Source organism: Corapipo altera, unplaced genomic scaffold (genome assembly GCF_003945725.1).
Source record: "Corapipo altera isolate COAL_440 unplaced genomic scaffold, ASM394572v1 23, whole genome shotgun sequence".
NCBI classification, from domain to species: domain Eukaryota; kingdom Metazoa; phylum Chordata; class Aves; order Passeriformes; family Pipridae; genus Corapipo; species Corapipo altera.
The window spans coordinates 4,638,737-4,657,606 of NW_020884878.1; the positions used below are offsets into that span (position 1 = coordinate 4,638,737).

The following is an 18,870-nucleotide window of genomic DNA, read 5'->3' on the forward strand; positions in this document are numbered from 1 at the left end:
GATTATAAGTATTATCATCACTATTTATTTTACCCTTTGGTGTTTCGTCTCTTTCCTGATTGGTTTATGATGACTAACTCTGTTCCCACTTATATATCTCTGGGGCAAAGAGACAATGTAATATGACATTTAATACAGTGTACCACAGGCCATCCTCTCTCTTATGAACATTAAAATCACACACATAGCAAAAAGCACTCATAACAATAGATGTATCTTTTATTCACAGATAAAAACTGAAGCAAGCTGTTATAATACATATTTATACAAAGGATTTGAAAAAACCATAAAAAGGAAGATGATTAGAAAATATGATTCGTTATGAAATGTGGGATTACATACACTATTAAACGTTTCCAAAAGTATTTGTTTGGCAACAATTTATCAATAGTTTCCACACTTAAGTGGCCTCCTTCAAAAAAGCACAAATCTCATGCAGCATGTATAAACTTGATCCTGAGGGTTTGCCTTCCTTAGAAAAACTGTAAAAAGATATACTATTTGTCTTAAAAGTTCAAAATTCAAATGCTATATTTATAGTCAAAACTATATAAAAATATGGACCTAACTTAACATTTACAAAAACTTTTTGCTCCTTTTTTTTTGTTTGTTTTATGGTTTTGGTAATAAACATAATTCTCAATTCCTGCAGTCAGAGAGAAAAAAAGAAAACCAAAACAAACCACAGTGCCCTCTGTAGATTTCCTAACATTAAGTTTACAACTCCAAAAAGACCAGGTCTGTGAAAATTGAGGTTAGGAACCAAGGAAGTAGGTAAGCAGTTAATATATATCTATATATGTATATATAAAATGGAAAACAAACATTTATTTTGATCTGAAAAAGTAATAATACAAAACCTGAAGGTAAAACAATCATCTCAAAATGCCATAATACTCCTTTTCAATAGATAAATGTTCATAAAAATATCTTGAACCCTAACCAAGAAAACAATTATAATACAATTTTAATTCTGCTACATAAAACAGCTTTTCTATGAAACAAGAAGGCAAGTTCAGGTATGAAAACATAATTTACTTATTGCTTTTGCTACAATGTTGTTTGTTTTTTACATATAGTCATAAATACACTATACAGTATAAAATATTTCGTAGGAATACATTTTGTGGTCTGCTTAGGTTTGCTGGCTTTAATTGTAGCACCAAATACAAAAATGAAAAATCAAATGAACTTTAAAGGCACTTCCATTGTATGTTTGTTTGTTAATTAACATCATGGTTTGTACTAAATTTTTTCACTTCCCTCTGGTAGAAGCAATACTTGATCCTACTTTTATCTTTGTACAGCTCAGGTCACATTGAGGCACCAAATGATTTATGAACATTCCCATCCCTCAGCTGTTTCTTTCTCTTACAACATTCATTGTTGCTTTTTAGTCTTCACCTTTCCTCCTTCACTTTCCAGCCACTTTATCTCTTTACTTCTTCATGTCAGACGACCCAGCTTCACTTCCTTCAGTCCCTTGAAAAACCTCTCTTCAAACCTCCACTTCCCTTACTCCATCTTGCACATCTGTTATTCCAATATCAAAACACGTCACTATCATGATATGTGACTTGCACAGATTAACACACTGCTCCAGTTCTTCTGTCACTTGTTCCAGTGCCTCCAGGTACTCCTGTGACTCCTTGTCAAGATCAGGATCCACCTCAACTGCCAGATAAAAAAATTACTGAGTAAGAGAAACAGCTCATCATAATACATTATTCTATCAAAAGGGAGACAATAATGTAAAGTAAAATTTAATTTTTCTTGAACTCAGATTTATTTTCCCCACTTTGTTCAGCAGATGCAAAACTCCACCTTGAGACTCCAGTTAAACAGAGCACTCAGTCTGTGACAAATCTCATGTCTCAGTTTCCCAGCTATAACATGGACATATAAATATTTAATATTAACAAGCATCAAGTGTGTGTCTGCACCACTTTGACGTTCACTTCTGGTTGGTTTGGAGGGTGGGTTTTTTTCAAATCTCATATTAAAGAAACACAGACTGAGTCAGATTATTTTAGGATTCGATTCAGCAAAATATCTTATCAGGTGCTCAGGTTTTTCAGTGGGACTGTTGACATGTTGAAAATCTGTTAGATGCTGATCATACCCACTTTTGCAAAATACTTACAGTCTTCTTTCCACTTATTTGGATCCATCATCAACCTGCACTTTGTCTCTTCCAACTCTTCCTTCAAAAATTCATGCTTTGCCTTTATTTCTCTGATTCGCTGCTGGCGCCTTTCTAGTATCTTCAGCTTGGTGTGGAAATACATCAGACCCTTTTAAGACACAGAAAAGACCATTCCATGAACTTTCCTGTTGTGAGCTGACTTTCAACAGTCTGACACAAGCTTATTACTTGTAAGAGTTAGCAGGTGGATTGTTTTGTTTGGTTGTGGGGTTGGTGTGCTTTTTATCTTTTTGGAGGGTCTTTTTATTTGAAATTTACATTAATAGATTCTAATGTAGAGGATCAGCAAGCTACATCACTTGAGTATTTGTTCACTTCTCTGAATTGGCAAATGTCTCTTAATACATTCTGAAATTACTAGTGATTGTAGATAAATATTTTTTCCAGAAGTGAAAATTATAAACACAGTCTAATGATAATGTTAGAGTTACAGTTCATACTAAAACAGATGAATTCTTATTTTCTTAAAAGCATTCCTACCTTCTCAACATCCTGGAAAGGCTATTATGAAAGAAATGGGAAAAAGGCATCAGTAGAACATAGAATTCTGGTCTCCAAAATAGAATTAGCTGAAGTGTTTTCCAATTAGAAGTAAATTAAACTCAGTGTATCCCTGATCTAATAGAATTCTGTCATCTACATAAAGAGTTAATGACCCTATCGTTGAGGGAGCCTGTAAGGTTTCATCAGTCAGGCTAAGATTATGAAGTCTTCTCATAATGTATTCATTGGTAACTTCCATTTACACCATCAGTCATGTTAGACACAATTAATTTTAGACAGTAATCATTTTCATTTTCTGTGTTAAGAGTACCCCAACATATGAATTGTAAAATTAATAATTATAGTACTTTAATTGCAATCAATTTCCTGAGCACCATTCCAGCATTCAAGCAAGGACTCTGTCTGTATATTGTAATTTAACTTGTCTACAGTTGTTGTAAAATATGTGCTGACCTCAGTTTCCTCTTGTCTGTGCCGCTGTAATCGTTCCACATCATCAATCTCATAAACTTTAATTTCAAATGGCTCTTTTAAAGTGCCTGGCAAAGGTGGCAGATCAACCCACTGGCCAGTGACACTGGGTTTTCTTCCTAGGGAGGCAGCATCTGGCAACGGAGCAGGAATCAGTCTACGACGCTGGAGACCTAAAATACAGAAAACAAGCATTCCTCAGACTTTAAGAGACTTAACACACTGCAGAATGTACTGCAGTCGATTAAAGAAAGATCTAGGTTCTCAGAATACTCAGGAAGAAATGCTTTTCTTGATCTTTTCCTTTTAGTAAAATACCCTCAGGCTGCTAATTGAGTTACTGCCTTGACAAAGTATGTCTCACTTGGTTCACAGATGGGAGTAACAGCAGTTCCTCTCCCAAAGCAGATGTCTGAACACCAGTTCTTTATTCTCTCCTCACGAAAATATTTTGCCTGGATTGATTTTTCTTTGGTGCACTACAGTGGTATTCATTACCTTGCAAAGGCAATGAGATGGTGAGTAATCCAATACTGATATTGGCAGATGTATCTGGAAATCTCCTCCTCCTCCAGTTAAAGCCAAGCAAGGCTAAGATCTCTCTCATTGTACTAACTCTTTGCAAAGACCAAACAGTTCCCTCCAGAACTACTACAGATATTTTAGAGTGCTAAATACCACCAGTTATCAGTGACTTTCTGGGATTGAGAGGCATTCAGAAGGCACCAACCAACCGATCTGCAACTTCAGTCACCTCTAACATTGAGATGTATGACCCCTTTGTAGCAGCACTAGGAAGGTCAGTGCATGACAAAACTCACCACTTCTGGCAGCCCTCAATAGGGGTGCTCCCAGATTTACCAAGAAACATCACACCAAGAAACTTGCCACCATTGATGTGTCTGCTAGGGATCAAGTTTCAAGAAGCAGAGACTGAGTTATGTCCTTCAAAAACGCTGATACTTTTGATTACAAGAGTTAGCACTTTGGTGTCCAGCATTTTTTTGTGATTATAAGTCTCTCTTCATTCTGTAAAAGGTTGATCTTTACGGTATATGTGCCAAGGATGAGAACATGCACAGAGTTGGTCAGGCCACACTAACAAGGTTGCAGTCCAATCCCTAGGTAAGGGAGGGCTGAAAGCCACCAGAAACAAGTTGAAACGACACAGTAGCAGTAAGTATAAGCAGTTTTTGGGTGACTAGTGACAACAAATTTAGTACTTAAGTTCTTCCCCTTAATTAAAAAATTAACTAAGGGGTAAGGCATCTTACTTCTACTCTTACAAAATGGAGCATATCTACAGAAGAGACAGCACTGCTCAGAGGACAGTGCTGCCAAAATTTCTGGACTGAGACGTCTGCAGGAGAGGTAAGTGCAAGTTAAGGCTGTCAGGTAAGCCCTGTCATGAACTTCAACATGAAAAGAAGGCAAAATTCCAGCACGTGCTCCCAAAGCAACACAAAGCCACTGATACTTGAAGACCTACCTGCTTTATACACTCTTAAGAAAAACATCCCTCATTCTTAATTTCATCCTTGCTAATTTCTAAGTAATAAGAACAAAACAAGAATGATTTCAAAAGGGGAAGACTTGATTCTACTTCTGCAACACCTGTTCACCATTCTCACACACTAATTCTTTTAGCCTGAAACACCACTATCATCCTGTCACATGAAACCACAGACTGTAACTCTGACCCTGTAACCACTTTGGTCCTCTGAAGAGGACAAACAGATAAAACCAAACACATGCAATAAGCCAGAAAACTTCATATCCTTCCACTGAACAAGCCAGGGTCATCATCATTTCTCCAAGGATGAGGTTAAAGGATAAGGGAACAAGGTTTTCAGTGACATATATGGGAGTAGGATCTGTCCTTAAATCCAGAGACTGCAGGACTCCAACACAGTTTGGAGCAACAGAAGCTGCTCCAAGAACCTCTAATAATGTGCAAAGATTACAATTATTTTAGGATAATAAAGGGTCTGAAGCAAACATTTCTCATAAGAAATATTTGATGTACATCCTAGCAAACCTCATTTCATGTATAAAACACACTACTTTCTTGAAGTCTACAGCACTCCAAAAAAAGTAATACATAATTTACTGATATAGAGCAATTACAGTTGGAAAAAGAAATAGTTTGTCATTTTTAAAGACCTTATAAGCATTTCCTGGGGCAAAAACAAATACAAATCCATCAGTGGGTAATGCCTTCTCAATCTGTGTGCAACTTATACAGCTGTTAATATTGATTTGCTGGAAAGTTTTAAGAGGTTGATATGCTATGGAAAGAGAACTGCGGCAAACGTTGCACTAAGTTTCCAGAATGATTTATCACCTGATGAAGCAACTCAGTAGCCTTGACCAGAAAGCACCATGAGATCTACATCAGCTTCACTCATTTGGTTTTACTGGCAGAACTGAGCATCATGGGTACCTACGGGGATTGCAATAATCACAGCTTTCCAACAAAAAGTTCAGATTCAGTGCATTGCTGATATTAGTTCTATTATGTTTCCTACAGTCAGTATGCTCAGGTTGCTGAAGGAGGCTGTTGATTATAAGCTACAGATTCTTTACAATACCATAGGACCTCAGTAAAAATGAATACTGTAACAGCAGTTATATGAGCCTGATTTTGAAGATGGCTACAAATACATTCGACTAAAAAACCACTTACATGAGCACCACCTGCAAAAGCAATAAGGAAAGGCACCAGAGAGAAGGAAAGGGGACCTGGCTTTCAAACGCCCACCTTTGCAAGCTGTGGTCAGACACAGAAAGTGAGCCAGAGTAGCCTCTTCCCAGCTACTGTCAGTAGTTTCCTACTGCTTAGTGTCCACACATACACACTAAAATTTCTTTATATAACTACTATTATCATGCAGTACAATAATTTTACAATTAGCTGGTAGCATTAACCTAAGAGTCACTGCATCTTACATACACACCCTAATGCTCTGCCTCTAAGCCTTATCTTTAGGTAATCTAATGCACATTCAGCAATCCTCATTAATTCACAAACACTCTTCTCCCCTCCAGGCCTTTCCTTTGTTTCCAAACTACAGTCCCAGCCCTCTCACTGACATTCCCTCACAGATGCCTAGCAGCAGAGCTCCTCCTTTCCTCACTGCCCTGCTTTCACCAGTCTTCCAGGATCACTTACTTGATCCTCACAAAAACTCATCAGCACTCACCCAGCACCCTCACTTTTACCAACACACCCATAACACCCTCCTATTTTGGGCCACCCTGGTGCTGTGCTCACTGCCGGCCCTGCCAAGGGAGGAAGGAATATCCCCCATCTGCCAGGGGCCATCTGCTGCCTCCTCCCTCGTAGGAAGGCTGCCGGCACCCCGGGGCACCCTGCACCTCTCCTGCCCTCTCCACTACAGCACCTGTCTCACACCTGCAGCTTTGAAGTGAAATAAATGACAAGTAGCTGCTGTCACAGCAATACACATGCACACACAGGCACACGCAGTCAGTCCACTTCCCTGCTTTGAGACCCCTCCAAACCTCCTCTCCTTCTCTGTCAGAGATGCCACGAAACGCCTCCATCCCCAGGGATGCAGCGGAGCACCAGCGGACACACCTGGACACCTGCCCCTTTATTTCGTACCTGTTGATCGTTTCTTGGGGGATTTAAGGCTCCTCATCCGACCCGGTGATGACATCCCGCTCTCGCTCATGGAGTCGTGTGCCGAGGAGGCGCTGCCAGTGGCCTCACTGTCCCGAATCATGCTCTCGTAGCCGCTGCTGCCCCCACTGTGGTAGAACAGAGCTGTCCTCCCCATGGCTGGGGGCAGCTCCCCGCTCAGGACACTGCTGTTGTCACTGCCATGCCCACTGCTGTAGCGCTGCGGCCGCCGTGGTGCTGTGATCTTGCTGTATGGGGATGGCAGAACTGGGATTTGTGACTTCTCATCGCTGAGGTTAATGCCACTGTCATTGCCACTGTCGGAGTCGGTGGAGCCTCGGAAGTGGCCCGCCTTGGCAGAGCCACCTGACACCAGCTCATTCACACGGCTGTTGGCTGCCCTCATGGCCTGCTTGGTCCCCATGATGGTCCCTCGGCCAGGTTTGCCGCTGACAGGTTGCACAGAACGGGGGGCTGCCTTCCCACCAGGGGCCATGCCAGAGCTCTTCCCTGCAGGCTGTGCCAAGGACTTCACAGAGGAGCTGAGAGATTTTGACCCGCTGGCAGAGAGGCCCCGGTTTTTATTCCCATTGGCTGGCACCTTCTGGTTAGCTGCGGGTTTTGCCTGGCTGTTTTTACCCGGTGCAGGGGCAGCGAAGGGCAGTGGTAAACCCACACTGGAAGCAGCAGGGGGGACCCCCAGCCTGGGGACAGAGCGCCCTGCCCGGCTGTTGCCAGTGCTCCCGCTCTCCCTCACCACACTTGCTTTGGATCCAACTGATGTCAGGCTGTCGCACCTCTCCAGAGACATGTGGCTCCCGTATCGGTGCACAGCTTCACTCTTTGATGTCTTTGCCTTTAAGCTGGATGTCATCTTGGGCAAAGAGTGGTCACCCTTCAGGTTCATTTTGCTGCTGGCACTTTCACTAAAGTAAGACCCAGCTTTGAACCGTGAATCTGCTTCATCTTCAGCCTTTGGTGTGGGAGCTCTGGCAAAGTCCAGGCCAGAGGCTTTCCCCCCACCATTACCCAGACCGACTGGTTTCTGCTCCAGGCTTGACTTGCGTACAGGAGGCGTTGGAGGTGTTGGCCCACCTGGTCTGGGCAACATGGTTGATTTCTGTGGTGCATTCTTCTTTCCCAGTGACGATTTCAAGCTGCCAGTGGCCAAGGGAGCATCCGAATTCCCTTGGGTCACAGATTCTGGCAAAGCACTGTTAGCATGCGACACCGGCATCACTCCAAGTGTGGTGGCTCCTCTCTTCAGTTGTGGCATCTTCATCACAACTTCTGACTTCTTTGCAGCTCCACTGGAAGATTTGCAGGCCATTTCACAGCCATCCACAACCCTCTGCGAGCAGGCAAGCATAGTCTGCGACTTCACTGGCGTGGATGCTGTGCCAAAATACTGGGCAGCCTTTTCTGGCTGCTTCTCAGTACCAAACGTGTGAGATTTTGGAGACAGCAGTGAGTCCGCAGGTTTTGCTTCCAGCTGATAATCAGTGCGTAACAGCCAAGGATCTTCAAATATGCCATGTGGATTCTGCAGCTCTTTATAGCTGAGGACAGTATTATTGTGGATTGGAGAAGAGGTAGTTTTTGTTTTCCTAGGAAGACTAGAATGTATTGTTTCTATCACAGGTATATCACGAGAATTACTAAATTTAATTTTTACGGGTTGATCAGTGACACAAAAAGCACTTTTTATCTGAGATGCTTTGGTAGTTTCAGAGGTTTGAGGGCTTTTGCTGATGCCTGAGGACAGCTTGCTGGAACTCAAGCTCTCACTCTCCAGTTCAGAGAAGCAAAATCCACTGTCATTCAGAGCGCTTTTCAGGGGGACACATAAATGGGATGAATCCAAGTTGAAGGGTTCCTCGGACTTATTACAGTTGTAAGATGACTGTGCGACAAAACTGTCACTAGACTGAGCTCCATCACTTTCAACTGTACAGATGCTGACTTCACTAAGCCATGAACTGATGGAGGAACGTCTGCTGCTGGTAAAGGGATCCTTAGCAAAGGGCACAACAATATCAATATTTACACCAGTAGAAGTCTCCTGTGAGGTATAAGCATCAAACTCATCATTTATGCTGCTGATAATACTGACCGGCCTCGAACCCGATGCAAGGGCTTGAAGGGAACAGTCACTGTTAAAGCTAATGATACTGGAAGGTCTTCCATTATCCATAATTCCACTAATAGACAGCTCTTCCACCACTGTGAAAACAAGCTCATCCTCTCCATTCAGCTCAACAGGCTGCTGCAAAGTCACTGTGGTGGTCAGTATATCCCGATCAAAACACTTCCCTCTGAACGCTGACCTGAAGCTGTGTACCTCTATTGCACCTGACTGATTCTGGGTGTTGCTACCAACCAGGAATGTGCTTCCTACAGGGTTTTGCTCAGAGTTGTTTCCCATCTGTTTGCTCATTCCTACAGGAGGAGTTCGAACTGCATTGCTATTGTCCAGCTCCAAATTCTCAGATTTGGAGCCCAGTGAGTGCTCTCTCTGCTGTGGAGGGGGAGGTGCTGGGCTTGGCAAGGGTCTCTTCATGTACAAGGACTTTTCCTTAATGACACATTCAGCTGAGGCCTTATTCTGCTCTGGATTCCTTGAAGGGCTACACCTTGAGGACTGCAGGGATTCAGTGATTGTCTCTCTCTCTCCCTCCAGTATGGAGACTATTATTTTGTTGTCAGCTCTGCTCTGCAGTTTGGAAACCTCTGCTTTCAAGTGAGGTGTGCTATTTTCTTGACAGTTGCCATTGCCACCCCTTGGTACAACAGCCTGGAAAGGAAGATTATGTCCTTTCTTGGGAGATGCAGCTTCTTGTGGAACTGGTTTCTTAAATCCTCCAGAAGGAGAGGATATTTTTTCCTTTATCAGCTTAGACTGGGTATTTTCCGTACCTCCAGGAACAGGACTACAACTGGACCCAACAGAGATTTCTCCACATGCAAATTTCATGGGCTCCTCACTTCCATCAATGCACTCTAACCTTTCTTGCAGTTCAGCAAAAGTGTTGCATTTAAAATGGTCCTTGTCAGAACTCCTACCAATAGCAGAATTGTCTTTATTTCTTTTCTTATTTAGGGATGGGATTATGGGAACAAATTCTGGAGGACCTTCATTATCCGTCAATTCCCTGTCGGACAAAGCTGCCCCATTGGGACCAACATATATGACAGTATCACAAGACTGTTCACTGCTGGAGGAATAATCAGGATCACTGGATATATTCAGGACAGGAAGGTCAGGATCAAGGGCAACAGTTCGTGGGTGGAATGGTCGCAAATGGGGCGGTCTCCGTACATGTCCTTCTTCACATGAACTCTCTCCTCCAGAGGAGCTGGATGCATACTGCAAATGATCAACACAGGAAAAGATATTAATATTAATTGATAAATAAGGATATATATGTACATGTAATTGATCAAAAGGTCAAGTTTGCTATATACTTCGTGCTTTGTATATACTATCACCACTACATCTAATGGGAAAATAAAATTAGAGTGGAGGGTGAATTAAAATAACAAGGTCATGCTACATAGATTTTACTGTATTAGGAGCAATATAACAATCACACCTTTTCAGATAATTTCCATTAAATATTATGCATTGTCTTTCTCCCCAACAGTTTTCTGTTCCTTCCTTATTGGTTTTCAATTAATACAAATAGAAGGTTTTGAAATAGTTCCACACGTAGACAAAGAAAGAATATGTGTTTGAAACAAAAAGGAGGGAATTTCAGGATTAAGGATTGGGGGTAGGATGATGGCTCAGTGCCAAGTCATTTGTCAGTTCCTCTCCTGAGCTTTTATGCATTTTGTATTACTTCTTACCATCGAGAAACCCCATGTTCCCCTACCGAGAGGTTAGGAAAACTCATTTTCAAATGAATTAATTTCTGCTTGTTTGTGAACCAACCTTGGATTTCTTCTTTCTCATTCGGTGGATTCGCGATGCAAGCTGAATGGTGGTGAGAGTTTCTGCATAATTGGCTGGGGAGTCAGAAATATGTGCAATCATAGTAGTTCTGCAGTTGATGTTCCCAAGTGATTCCCTCAACAACATTGTCAACTTGTTGTCCCTGTGCAACAAATGAGAATGCTAGAGTGACCTAAAGAAATCACAGTCTTTTTCTGCAGAATTTTACACCATATACCATGCTTTTGCTTTCATAGGATGCATGCATGTACGCTGCATGTAGATAATATATGTTCCTATTATTAACTGCACTTCAAATGTGCCTAAATGTACACATACGAAGATACTAATATTTTATCTGCCTGTGTATTTACAGTATGAAAAGTCATTTTCTTTGTTACTTAGAAAATTGTAAAACAACTGACTGATAACTGTTAGTTCAGGTTTAGCTCATATTACCCAAAACAGCTCATGAGTGCTGTATTTTTAGCTGAACAGATTTAGTACCAGGATAGTTGCACTCTGTGAACTCTATGCAAACAATTTTGATAATAAGAAAAAACTAGGTCAAGAGAAACGTTAAGAAATTTCTAAACAAATACAACAATGTTAGATATCAGAAATATATTGTGTCACCCCAAACAATTTACTTTCCGTTCTACCACCTATAGTCTGCTCTGACGTAGCAAAGAGAAGCAGAAGGCTTTCCTGGTGACGCAAATCCTCCACTGTGGACAGTAAAGCTGACAAGAGAGGTGACATTTTGTCCTCCACTGGTCTCCAAGTCACCTCTCCCCAGGGCTCCCCAGAGTCCTACGCCCCCCTGAGATGGTCCAACATGAGGGAACTACTGTCATGTGTGCTCATTAAACCATGGTAGGCGACAAAGTTGAGGTTCTGCCCTTCCCTACTCTAACCCATCCATCTTCCATTCCATACACAAACCTAGCAACTAGCCCGAGGAAAATATCTTTCTGCCTAATACAGAAAGAAACAACACCTGTTTGAGATACATCACTAGATATATATGTGAAATGACATGATTGATAACAACAGCACAAAGTTATAATGCATGAAGACAAGCAGCAATTAAATTTAAGAACTGAAGGTCAAGTTCTGGTAAGGGTATCACCAGTGTGGCTGCTGTCTTTCAACTGGGCTCCCCACAGGTGTGTTTGACACAAAATTGTTGTCAAGTACACTCCACAAAGGAACACACTTAAGTGTTCACTTCTGCTAAACAAATGTCCAACGTGGTGGTCTTCTTTTTTTTAACTGAAAAGATGTATCATTCAAAAAGACGAATAGAAATAACAACCTTTGATGACCATACTTGACAAACTCTCAAATATTTTCTGAAATTTCAATACAAGCTTTATGTTTGGAAAAAGAAGAAAAAATCCTATGAAATTTTGGTTAAATTGTTCACTGATGTCCAGCTGGTTGAGATCAGGCGCAATTCCAAATCCAGGAAACAAAGAAGAGATAGAAAGAAAACATCCTGGCCATTTTCCCTCCGCTTTTTTCAACAACCAAACTATCCCAAACATTTCACTCAACTTCAGTATATACCACTATGAATATAATTTTTGACTATGTAACTAAGAATTTCATTTTACATTGTAACATTTAGAAACTTGTGTGTATGTATATATGGACAAGTAGGTGAATAGATACATGTATCTGTAATATAGAAATTACCTTAAAAGAGGACAGATCCCTCTTTGACAGAATTTCCTTTAACTTGATCTTAGGTGAAGAGTAAGTTCTTATTGCAATTCATTTCTCAGGTAATACCAGCCACAAATTTAAGCTAATGCAGACAAGAATTCACTTACTTATATGGCACATGCTTAGCACCATTAATTAAGGCCAAAATTACATTGCCCAGGGCAGAGAGAGACAGACACAGAGAGCCTCCTCCATCTCGGCTCTTGCTCAGCACTTTTTCACAGCTCCCCAGATCAATGAGATGCAAACGACTGCGTCCTCCAGACACTAAAACAAAAAGGGGAAAAACAGTTGTACATCACGTTCTTGCATGGACTCAAGCCAAACCTGGTATTCAAGATGTATTCAAATGAGGAAAATAATGAATACAGCATGTGATAATGACCAAATTAAATATTAATTGTGAGGAAACCAGATACTGGCCACAGTTACAAAAGTTAAAGGTGACTCAACTGGCTTGAGAGTTCACTTCGTCTTTTCTTTTTAAGTTTATTGCAAATTATTATTAAAACTAACCCAAGACCACATAATTTGAAAATAAACAATACGGCAAGAAGATTCATACTTCCTCCTTTGCCACTCTTCTCCATGCGATACTGGTATATGTGAAGAGTAAAGAGCATATGTGAATTCCTCCTATCCTCTTCCTCGCATTCAGGCTTGCTGGTGCTTCTGGCAGCAATTGCAGCATCAAGAAAAAAGGCAGCTTTCTCTGCTGTCGGGGCCCTTAGCTCACTTTGGTTTTGAAGCTTGAATATAAACAAGAAAATGACTAATTAGCACAGGCGCATTTTTTTATTATTCTTTTGCTGAACTGGCTAAATCTCCAGGGCACTAAAAGAAACAAATATGTACACCATGGGAGAAGGGTTTATAAATTAAAAGCAATAAATTTTTTTTACTGTCTTAAAAGTTGTCATAATTGTTGTCAGATAACAGGAGATAAAAAGTAGAAGAAAGTCAGGCTCAAAAAAATCTATGCTGTGATATTCATTATACCTGGGTTCCACATATTGGATCTTCTCTCAGATAAACCCCGGGAGATTGGCCATCCTGAAGGCTGCCAGTGGCTACTTCAGCTAACAAATCCTTAAGGTTTTCATCTTTGCCACTGATCTCCACAGCAGATACTCTAATAGAGAAACGAGTTCCAGTTTTTTCTTTACGTTCATTGATTAATTTGAAGAGCCAAGAAATTGCACAGGGGATGATACCAAGGCTTTGTGTGGAGTTATCTTTCCCAATCATGGTAAAAGATTTTCCTAGAATGAAAAGACAAACACGAACATAATTTACCTTTCTTGTACACGATAGTGTCTCTTCATATCACCACTGTACATTGCATGTAATGCCATACAAAGAACAGATGCAAAAATTCAAAGTATGTAATTATTAATTTATTACTATTTATTCAATTAGGTTTGAAATTTTTGTAAGTCAGACCCACAGCAAATTAATATTAAAGACATCTCTGATCTTTTGATTTTCATCACAACGCACCTACATAAACCTGTTCTTGAATAAGCTAATCTGATGCTACATTTTACCTTTTCAAATTAAAACTTACAGTCACGGTGTAGAAATAAACCATGATAAGTTTGCAAAGCTAATTAAAAAGAAATTCTAATCTATTCATATACTCCAGGTTTATTGTTCCAGGAGCTGACAGCATGTAATTACCAGACTGACATAGTAATTAACTGTAACGAATTTGGGAGCTCACCAAGCTTGACATGACCGAAGCAAAATATGCAACCATCTGCACCATTCACAACAGACTGAATTACTTCTGCTACTGTTCCAGAGCATACCTCAGCCTGAAAGAAAGATTGGAGACAAATAAGTAAAAGACATATACTGCTGTGGTTTTTACTATTCTTCTGTAATGAAATGAATGACTCAATATTTTTGAGGCGCAATATTCTCCCCATTTTTGTGGCACCAGTCCTATTGTTTTAGTAACTATGCTATCTTAAAAAAATAATAAAATATGCTACTACAGCCCAAAATAGTTTTCAATTCTATTAAACCTATTCTCTTGGAATATTGATTCTATGACTAATGTAGCAGACTGAATGCTATCCAACCAGGCTTCCTGCTGGTGTAATAGCTTAGCCAAGGCTATTCAGTAATAGCAGCAACTCCACTGAAATTAAGCTACTGAGGAGCGCTCACGAGAATTAAAAAGACATCCATACTGAAGAAAATGCATTAAGATCCCTGAATAAGATTTCATAGTATCACATTTTCCTTTTCCAAGGGAAACATCATCATCAATAAGGAGAACTTGCTAAAATATTTGAGTGTGTTAAAACCAGTTTATCCACGTCAGTGAAGGTTTCAAATACACCATACGATGATCTATCAAGTGCAGCAACTGGGGGCAGGGGAGAGGGCTGGTGTAAATATGTAACTACAGTGAAATGATAAGGCTCTGTTTGCAGGTACATGGCAGCAAGTTTGCCTCCAGCAATGACGCCTGCACAGAAGTGGCTGCACTGACCAACGTTACCCAGAAACATCACAACAGGCCACCCAACAGGCCCACCACAAGGGATTGAAAAGCCAGCCCAAACCAGGGGTCAACAGCCTGAAGGACTGGTGCCAAAAACAGCAGAGAAGCAGGCTGTGACCAGCCACCTTGCAGCAGGGTTGGCAGCACAAGTGAGGAAAAAAACTCACTTCCAATTCTGGACTAATGTTGAGATCACTGTTTCATATTTCTTCGCAAAGACCCCGTTTAAACACACGCAGGATCTTAAAAACAGCCTCCAGATGTGATTACCATTGCTCTGGGCACTGCTGTGTGGGGGAAGTTATTCTCCCTTTTTAGTGTTTGGCTAGAACTTAGACTTAATAGATAGTTTCGTATCTATAGTCTGGGACCCAAAAAATTAAGAATGCTAGGAGAAGATCTGAGCTTGAGATTATGAACTAGATCTTGTCATATTTTCTCAACATTAATAGACTATTTTCACCCTGGATGCTTTGTGGTATTTTTCACTCTAATTTTCTTTCCAGCAGTTCAATCTTGGCATAGTTCATCATACACTTTTGAATTTGTTCTTCTTTTTAAAGTTGTTTTAGGATTTTTTTTTCTGAACCGAAGATTTTTTTCCCCAGAAGGTGGGGGAGGTGTCTGTGAGGAGAACCTCACTGAATACACTGCAGATCACAATCCTCTCAAAGACCAGCCGTCCCTCCTGTATAGTGGATTTCAGGTCTGGGGCTACTACTGTACAAATATACTCTTTTACAGGCCAAAAGAAAGGCATACACCACCAGCAGCACAACAGTCAAGATAAAATAATCAGTCCAAACCACAGTATAAACAAACTGGAAAAGGTGAAGAGAATATTAAAGCTCCCTAAATGTTTCAGTACAGCAATCCCAAGGGGTTAGCTCTATCTTTGCTCCCAACAACAGCATTTAGTTTAACATTAAGCACATGTTTATTTCTCATTGAAAGCCATGGGGAAGGACTTTATTTCCATGCCATCAAATGGAAGGAAACCAAATTTCAAATTGGCTGTCTGTCTTGCTCTAACAAGAGAAAATGCAGGAAGGTAATTTAGTCAGCAAATCCATCTCCCCAGATATTATTCCTTAATTTTACATCTCAATCAAACTGAAAAATGTAAGAATTTACCTACTTGTCTCTTAATTAGCATGTTTTTTTCCAGGCACTAAGGTAATTCATTTAAATAAAGTTCCCCAGAAACAGAAGGAACTCTTCAGGCAATCAAATGCAGTGGCCATGAGAAGACTCAGGAGGTTTACACGAGTGACTCCAGTACCTGCGAAGCATCCTGGGGGAAAACCGCATCAAAGGCAAACATCTTTGGGACAGCAACAACACCTCTTCTGTGACCTGCATTCGAAGGCCCACTTGCTGCTGGATCATAAAACGTGATTTGTTTTTTTCGTGGGTCTACCTTTAGGAAGGACATCGATTCAGATGTTTCATGTGCTCCTTGAGAGGAACAAATCCTTACCATCACTTTCACCTGCAAGAATTCAGAAGAAAGCGACAACTTGAGTTCCCAGCTACAGATAAACACATGCAAAACATTCCTCCCAAACCCACTCTTCTTCCCATGATGTGTTTGTTTGTAATGGTTAGGTGTGTCAGAACAGCCGTGGGACAAACATAGAGCCAGATTTTCCAGCTTGGGGTCTTCACTGAACTAACTAGCTTTTAAAGGTGCATTTTGTCTCTTCAGTTGATTCTGTTCCAATTTTACCATTTCAATTTATAAATGTCTGACCTGCAGGTACGATCCACTGTAGGTGTAACACCACACCAAAGAAAAGAAAATTCTAGTGACCTACCTTTCAAGTACTCAGTGTGACCAAAAGGACATAACACTTTGAAAATCAGTCTGAATACCCCAGGGCTCAGACAGTTAGTGCATTTGAAGTAAATCTAGAAACTTTCAATTCCTTGTTCACATTATTCTAATAAAGAGGTGTTTTTATCATAATTTTCCCAGGCACATGCCTTTATGTTGTCATTGCTAGGCTCTTTAGTGGTTAATTGCAGATTTAATGGAGAAAAAAAGGAAGCAAAAATTTCCCACAAACCATTAAAAAGTCAAAAAGCGTGAAACAAAACCACTCGCAAAGTACTTTTCTATTGCAACACTACAAATTATGATATCCTACACAAAGATTTTTAAAACAATATTTTTAGAAAGCTCAGACATGTTATCTCTGATTTCCAAAGCAGTTTATGGGAGCCAAATGACTGGGTCTGAGGAAAGTTCAGCAACGGCTGCACACCTGCTTCTTTTAAGTTTCCTGGAAATCATATTCTTAATTGAAAAACCTGTGAAATACTGCCTCACACCTACTTACGACCATTTATCCATATGAAATTATTCCAAGGTCAGTACCAACATGTTTTATACACCTTGCATTGAAGTAAATTACCATTACAGGTGCAACTACAACTCTGAACTGCCCAGCGGATCAAACTTCAGGGAAAAGCAATGTTTGGCCAGAATTACTTTTTCCATGGCCAGTCTGAAATGTTTCAATAACAAGCCGAACAACAATATTATCTCCTTATCCAACTACCAGACAACTCTCTCAGCACCAGTGTTAACCAGGTAGTTTCACTGGATGAAGAGCCTCCATGGTTACCATAGCTGGAACACTTGCACTCTCCACAGCACCCACCAGGAGTTTGATCTCCTGCAACACAGCTGCTTACCCACTAAACATCCACTCCTGTTAAAGCACTTGCACTTGATTTGGAAGGGGAGTGACAGAGAGGAACCCCTCCACTGCAAATCTACCAGGTGAATCCTCCAGACAAAGAGCAGAGAGTCACCTACTGATGAGTCATCACTTGGCACGGGGGAGGCCACACCTCAAATCCTGTATTTAGTTTTGGACCTCTCACTTAAAGAAAGACATTTCGGTGCTGGAGCATGTCCAGAGAAGGGCAACACAGCTGGTGAAAGATCTGGAGCACAAGCCTGATGAGGAGCAGCTTAAGGGAGCTGGGAAAAGAGGAGGCTCAGGGGGGACCTCATCGCTCTCTACAGAGAATGTTAGACTGAAAGGCTGTAGCGAGGTGGGGGTTGATCTCTCCTCACAGATAACAAGTGATAGGGCAAGAGGAGATGGCCTCAAGTTGCACCAGGAGAGGTTTAGGCTGAACATTAGGAAAATATTCTTCACCTAAAGGGTTGTCAAGCCCTGGAACAGGCTGCCAAGGGAAGTGGTAGAGACATCATCCCTGGAGGTATTTAAAGGACATGTGGATGTGGCACTTGGGGACATGGTCTAATGGTGGGCTTGGCAGTGCTGGGTTGAGAGTTGGACTCGATCTTAAAGATCTTTTCCAACCTAAACAATTCTATGTTTCTTTGAGTCAGGTTCACTTTCAGCCCTGAGCTGGATACTGCACATGGAAGCTAGGTTTGAAAGCTCACATCTCTGGTAAAGAATGATTCTCCATTTTATTGCTAAATTTAACCTTATATCTCCCAGAACAATTTAACTCCTACTTACTATGTTTCAATAACATTGTCATTAAAATGGTGTGCACTTATTACACTGACACATTGTGTCTTTGCAAAAAGAATGGACTTCACAGTCAGCACTTCCCCGTCACTCCTGGATCCAGAGAAATAAAACCTACTTCAGCAAAGCAAAAAATGGGAAATGCAGGCAGTAAACAGAGCACTTATCTAAACAGCCATGCTCTGGGACTGCCCTTCATACCAGACAAGATGAAAAGATGATGCCATACACACCTGCACCCAGTGTGTGCAGTGAAATGCAGTGCCCAAGCCAGGATGTTCTATAGCAGACAGATAGAAACGACGCTGAACTGTCCCTGCCTTTATCAGCTGGGAAGGGCAGGTA

At 41.0% G+C, this 18,870-nt stretch overlaps 1 protein-coding gene across 1 annotated transcript in view; it reads right to left on the reverse strand.

Annotated features, from left to right (window-relative positions):
• Nucleotides 1–201: 201 nt before the first annotated feature.
• The window catches only part of KIF26A (kinesin family member 26A), a 102,337-nt gene continuing 83,668 nt past the window's right edge, over nucleotides 202–18,870 (reverse strand). Inside the window, exons 7-16 of the mRNA XM_027638197.1 lie at nucleotides 16,290–16,499; nucleotides 14,216–14,309; nucleotides 13,492–13,754; nucleotides 13,058–13,241; nucleotides 12,600–12,759; nucleotides 10,762–10,924; nucleotides 6,810–10,194; nucleotides 3,164–3,354; nucleotides 2,144–2,294; nucleotides 202–1,674 (exon numbers count right to left, since the gene is read on the reverse strand). Coding sequence (XP_027493998.1) covers nucleotides 1,499–1,674; nucleotides 2,144–2,294; nucleotides 3,164–3,354; nucleotides 6,810–10,194; nucleotides 10,762–10,924; nucleotides 12,600–12,759; nucleotides 13,058–13,241; nucleotides 13,492–13,754; nucleotides 14,216–14,309; nucleotides 16,290–16,499 — 4,977 coding nt within the window. The 3' untranslated portion in view covers nucleotides 202–1,498. The remainder of the gene's footprint in view (nucleotides 1,675–2,143; nucleotides 2,295–3,163; nucleotides 3,355–6,809; nucleotides 10,195–10,761; nucleotides 10,925–12,599; nucleotides 12,760–13,057; nucleotides 13,242–13,491; nucleotides 13,755–14,215; nucleotides 14,310–16,289; nucleotides 16,500–18,870) is intronic.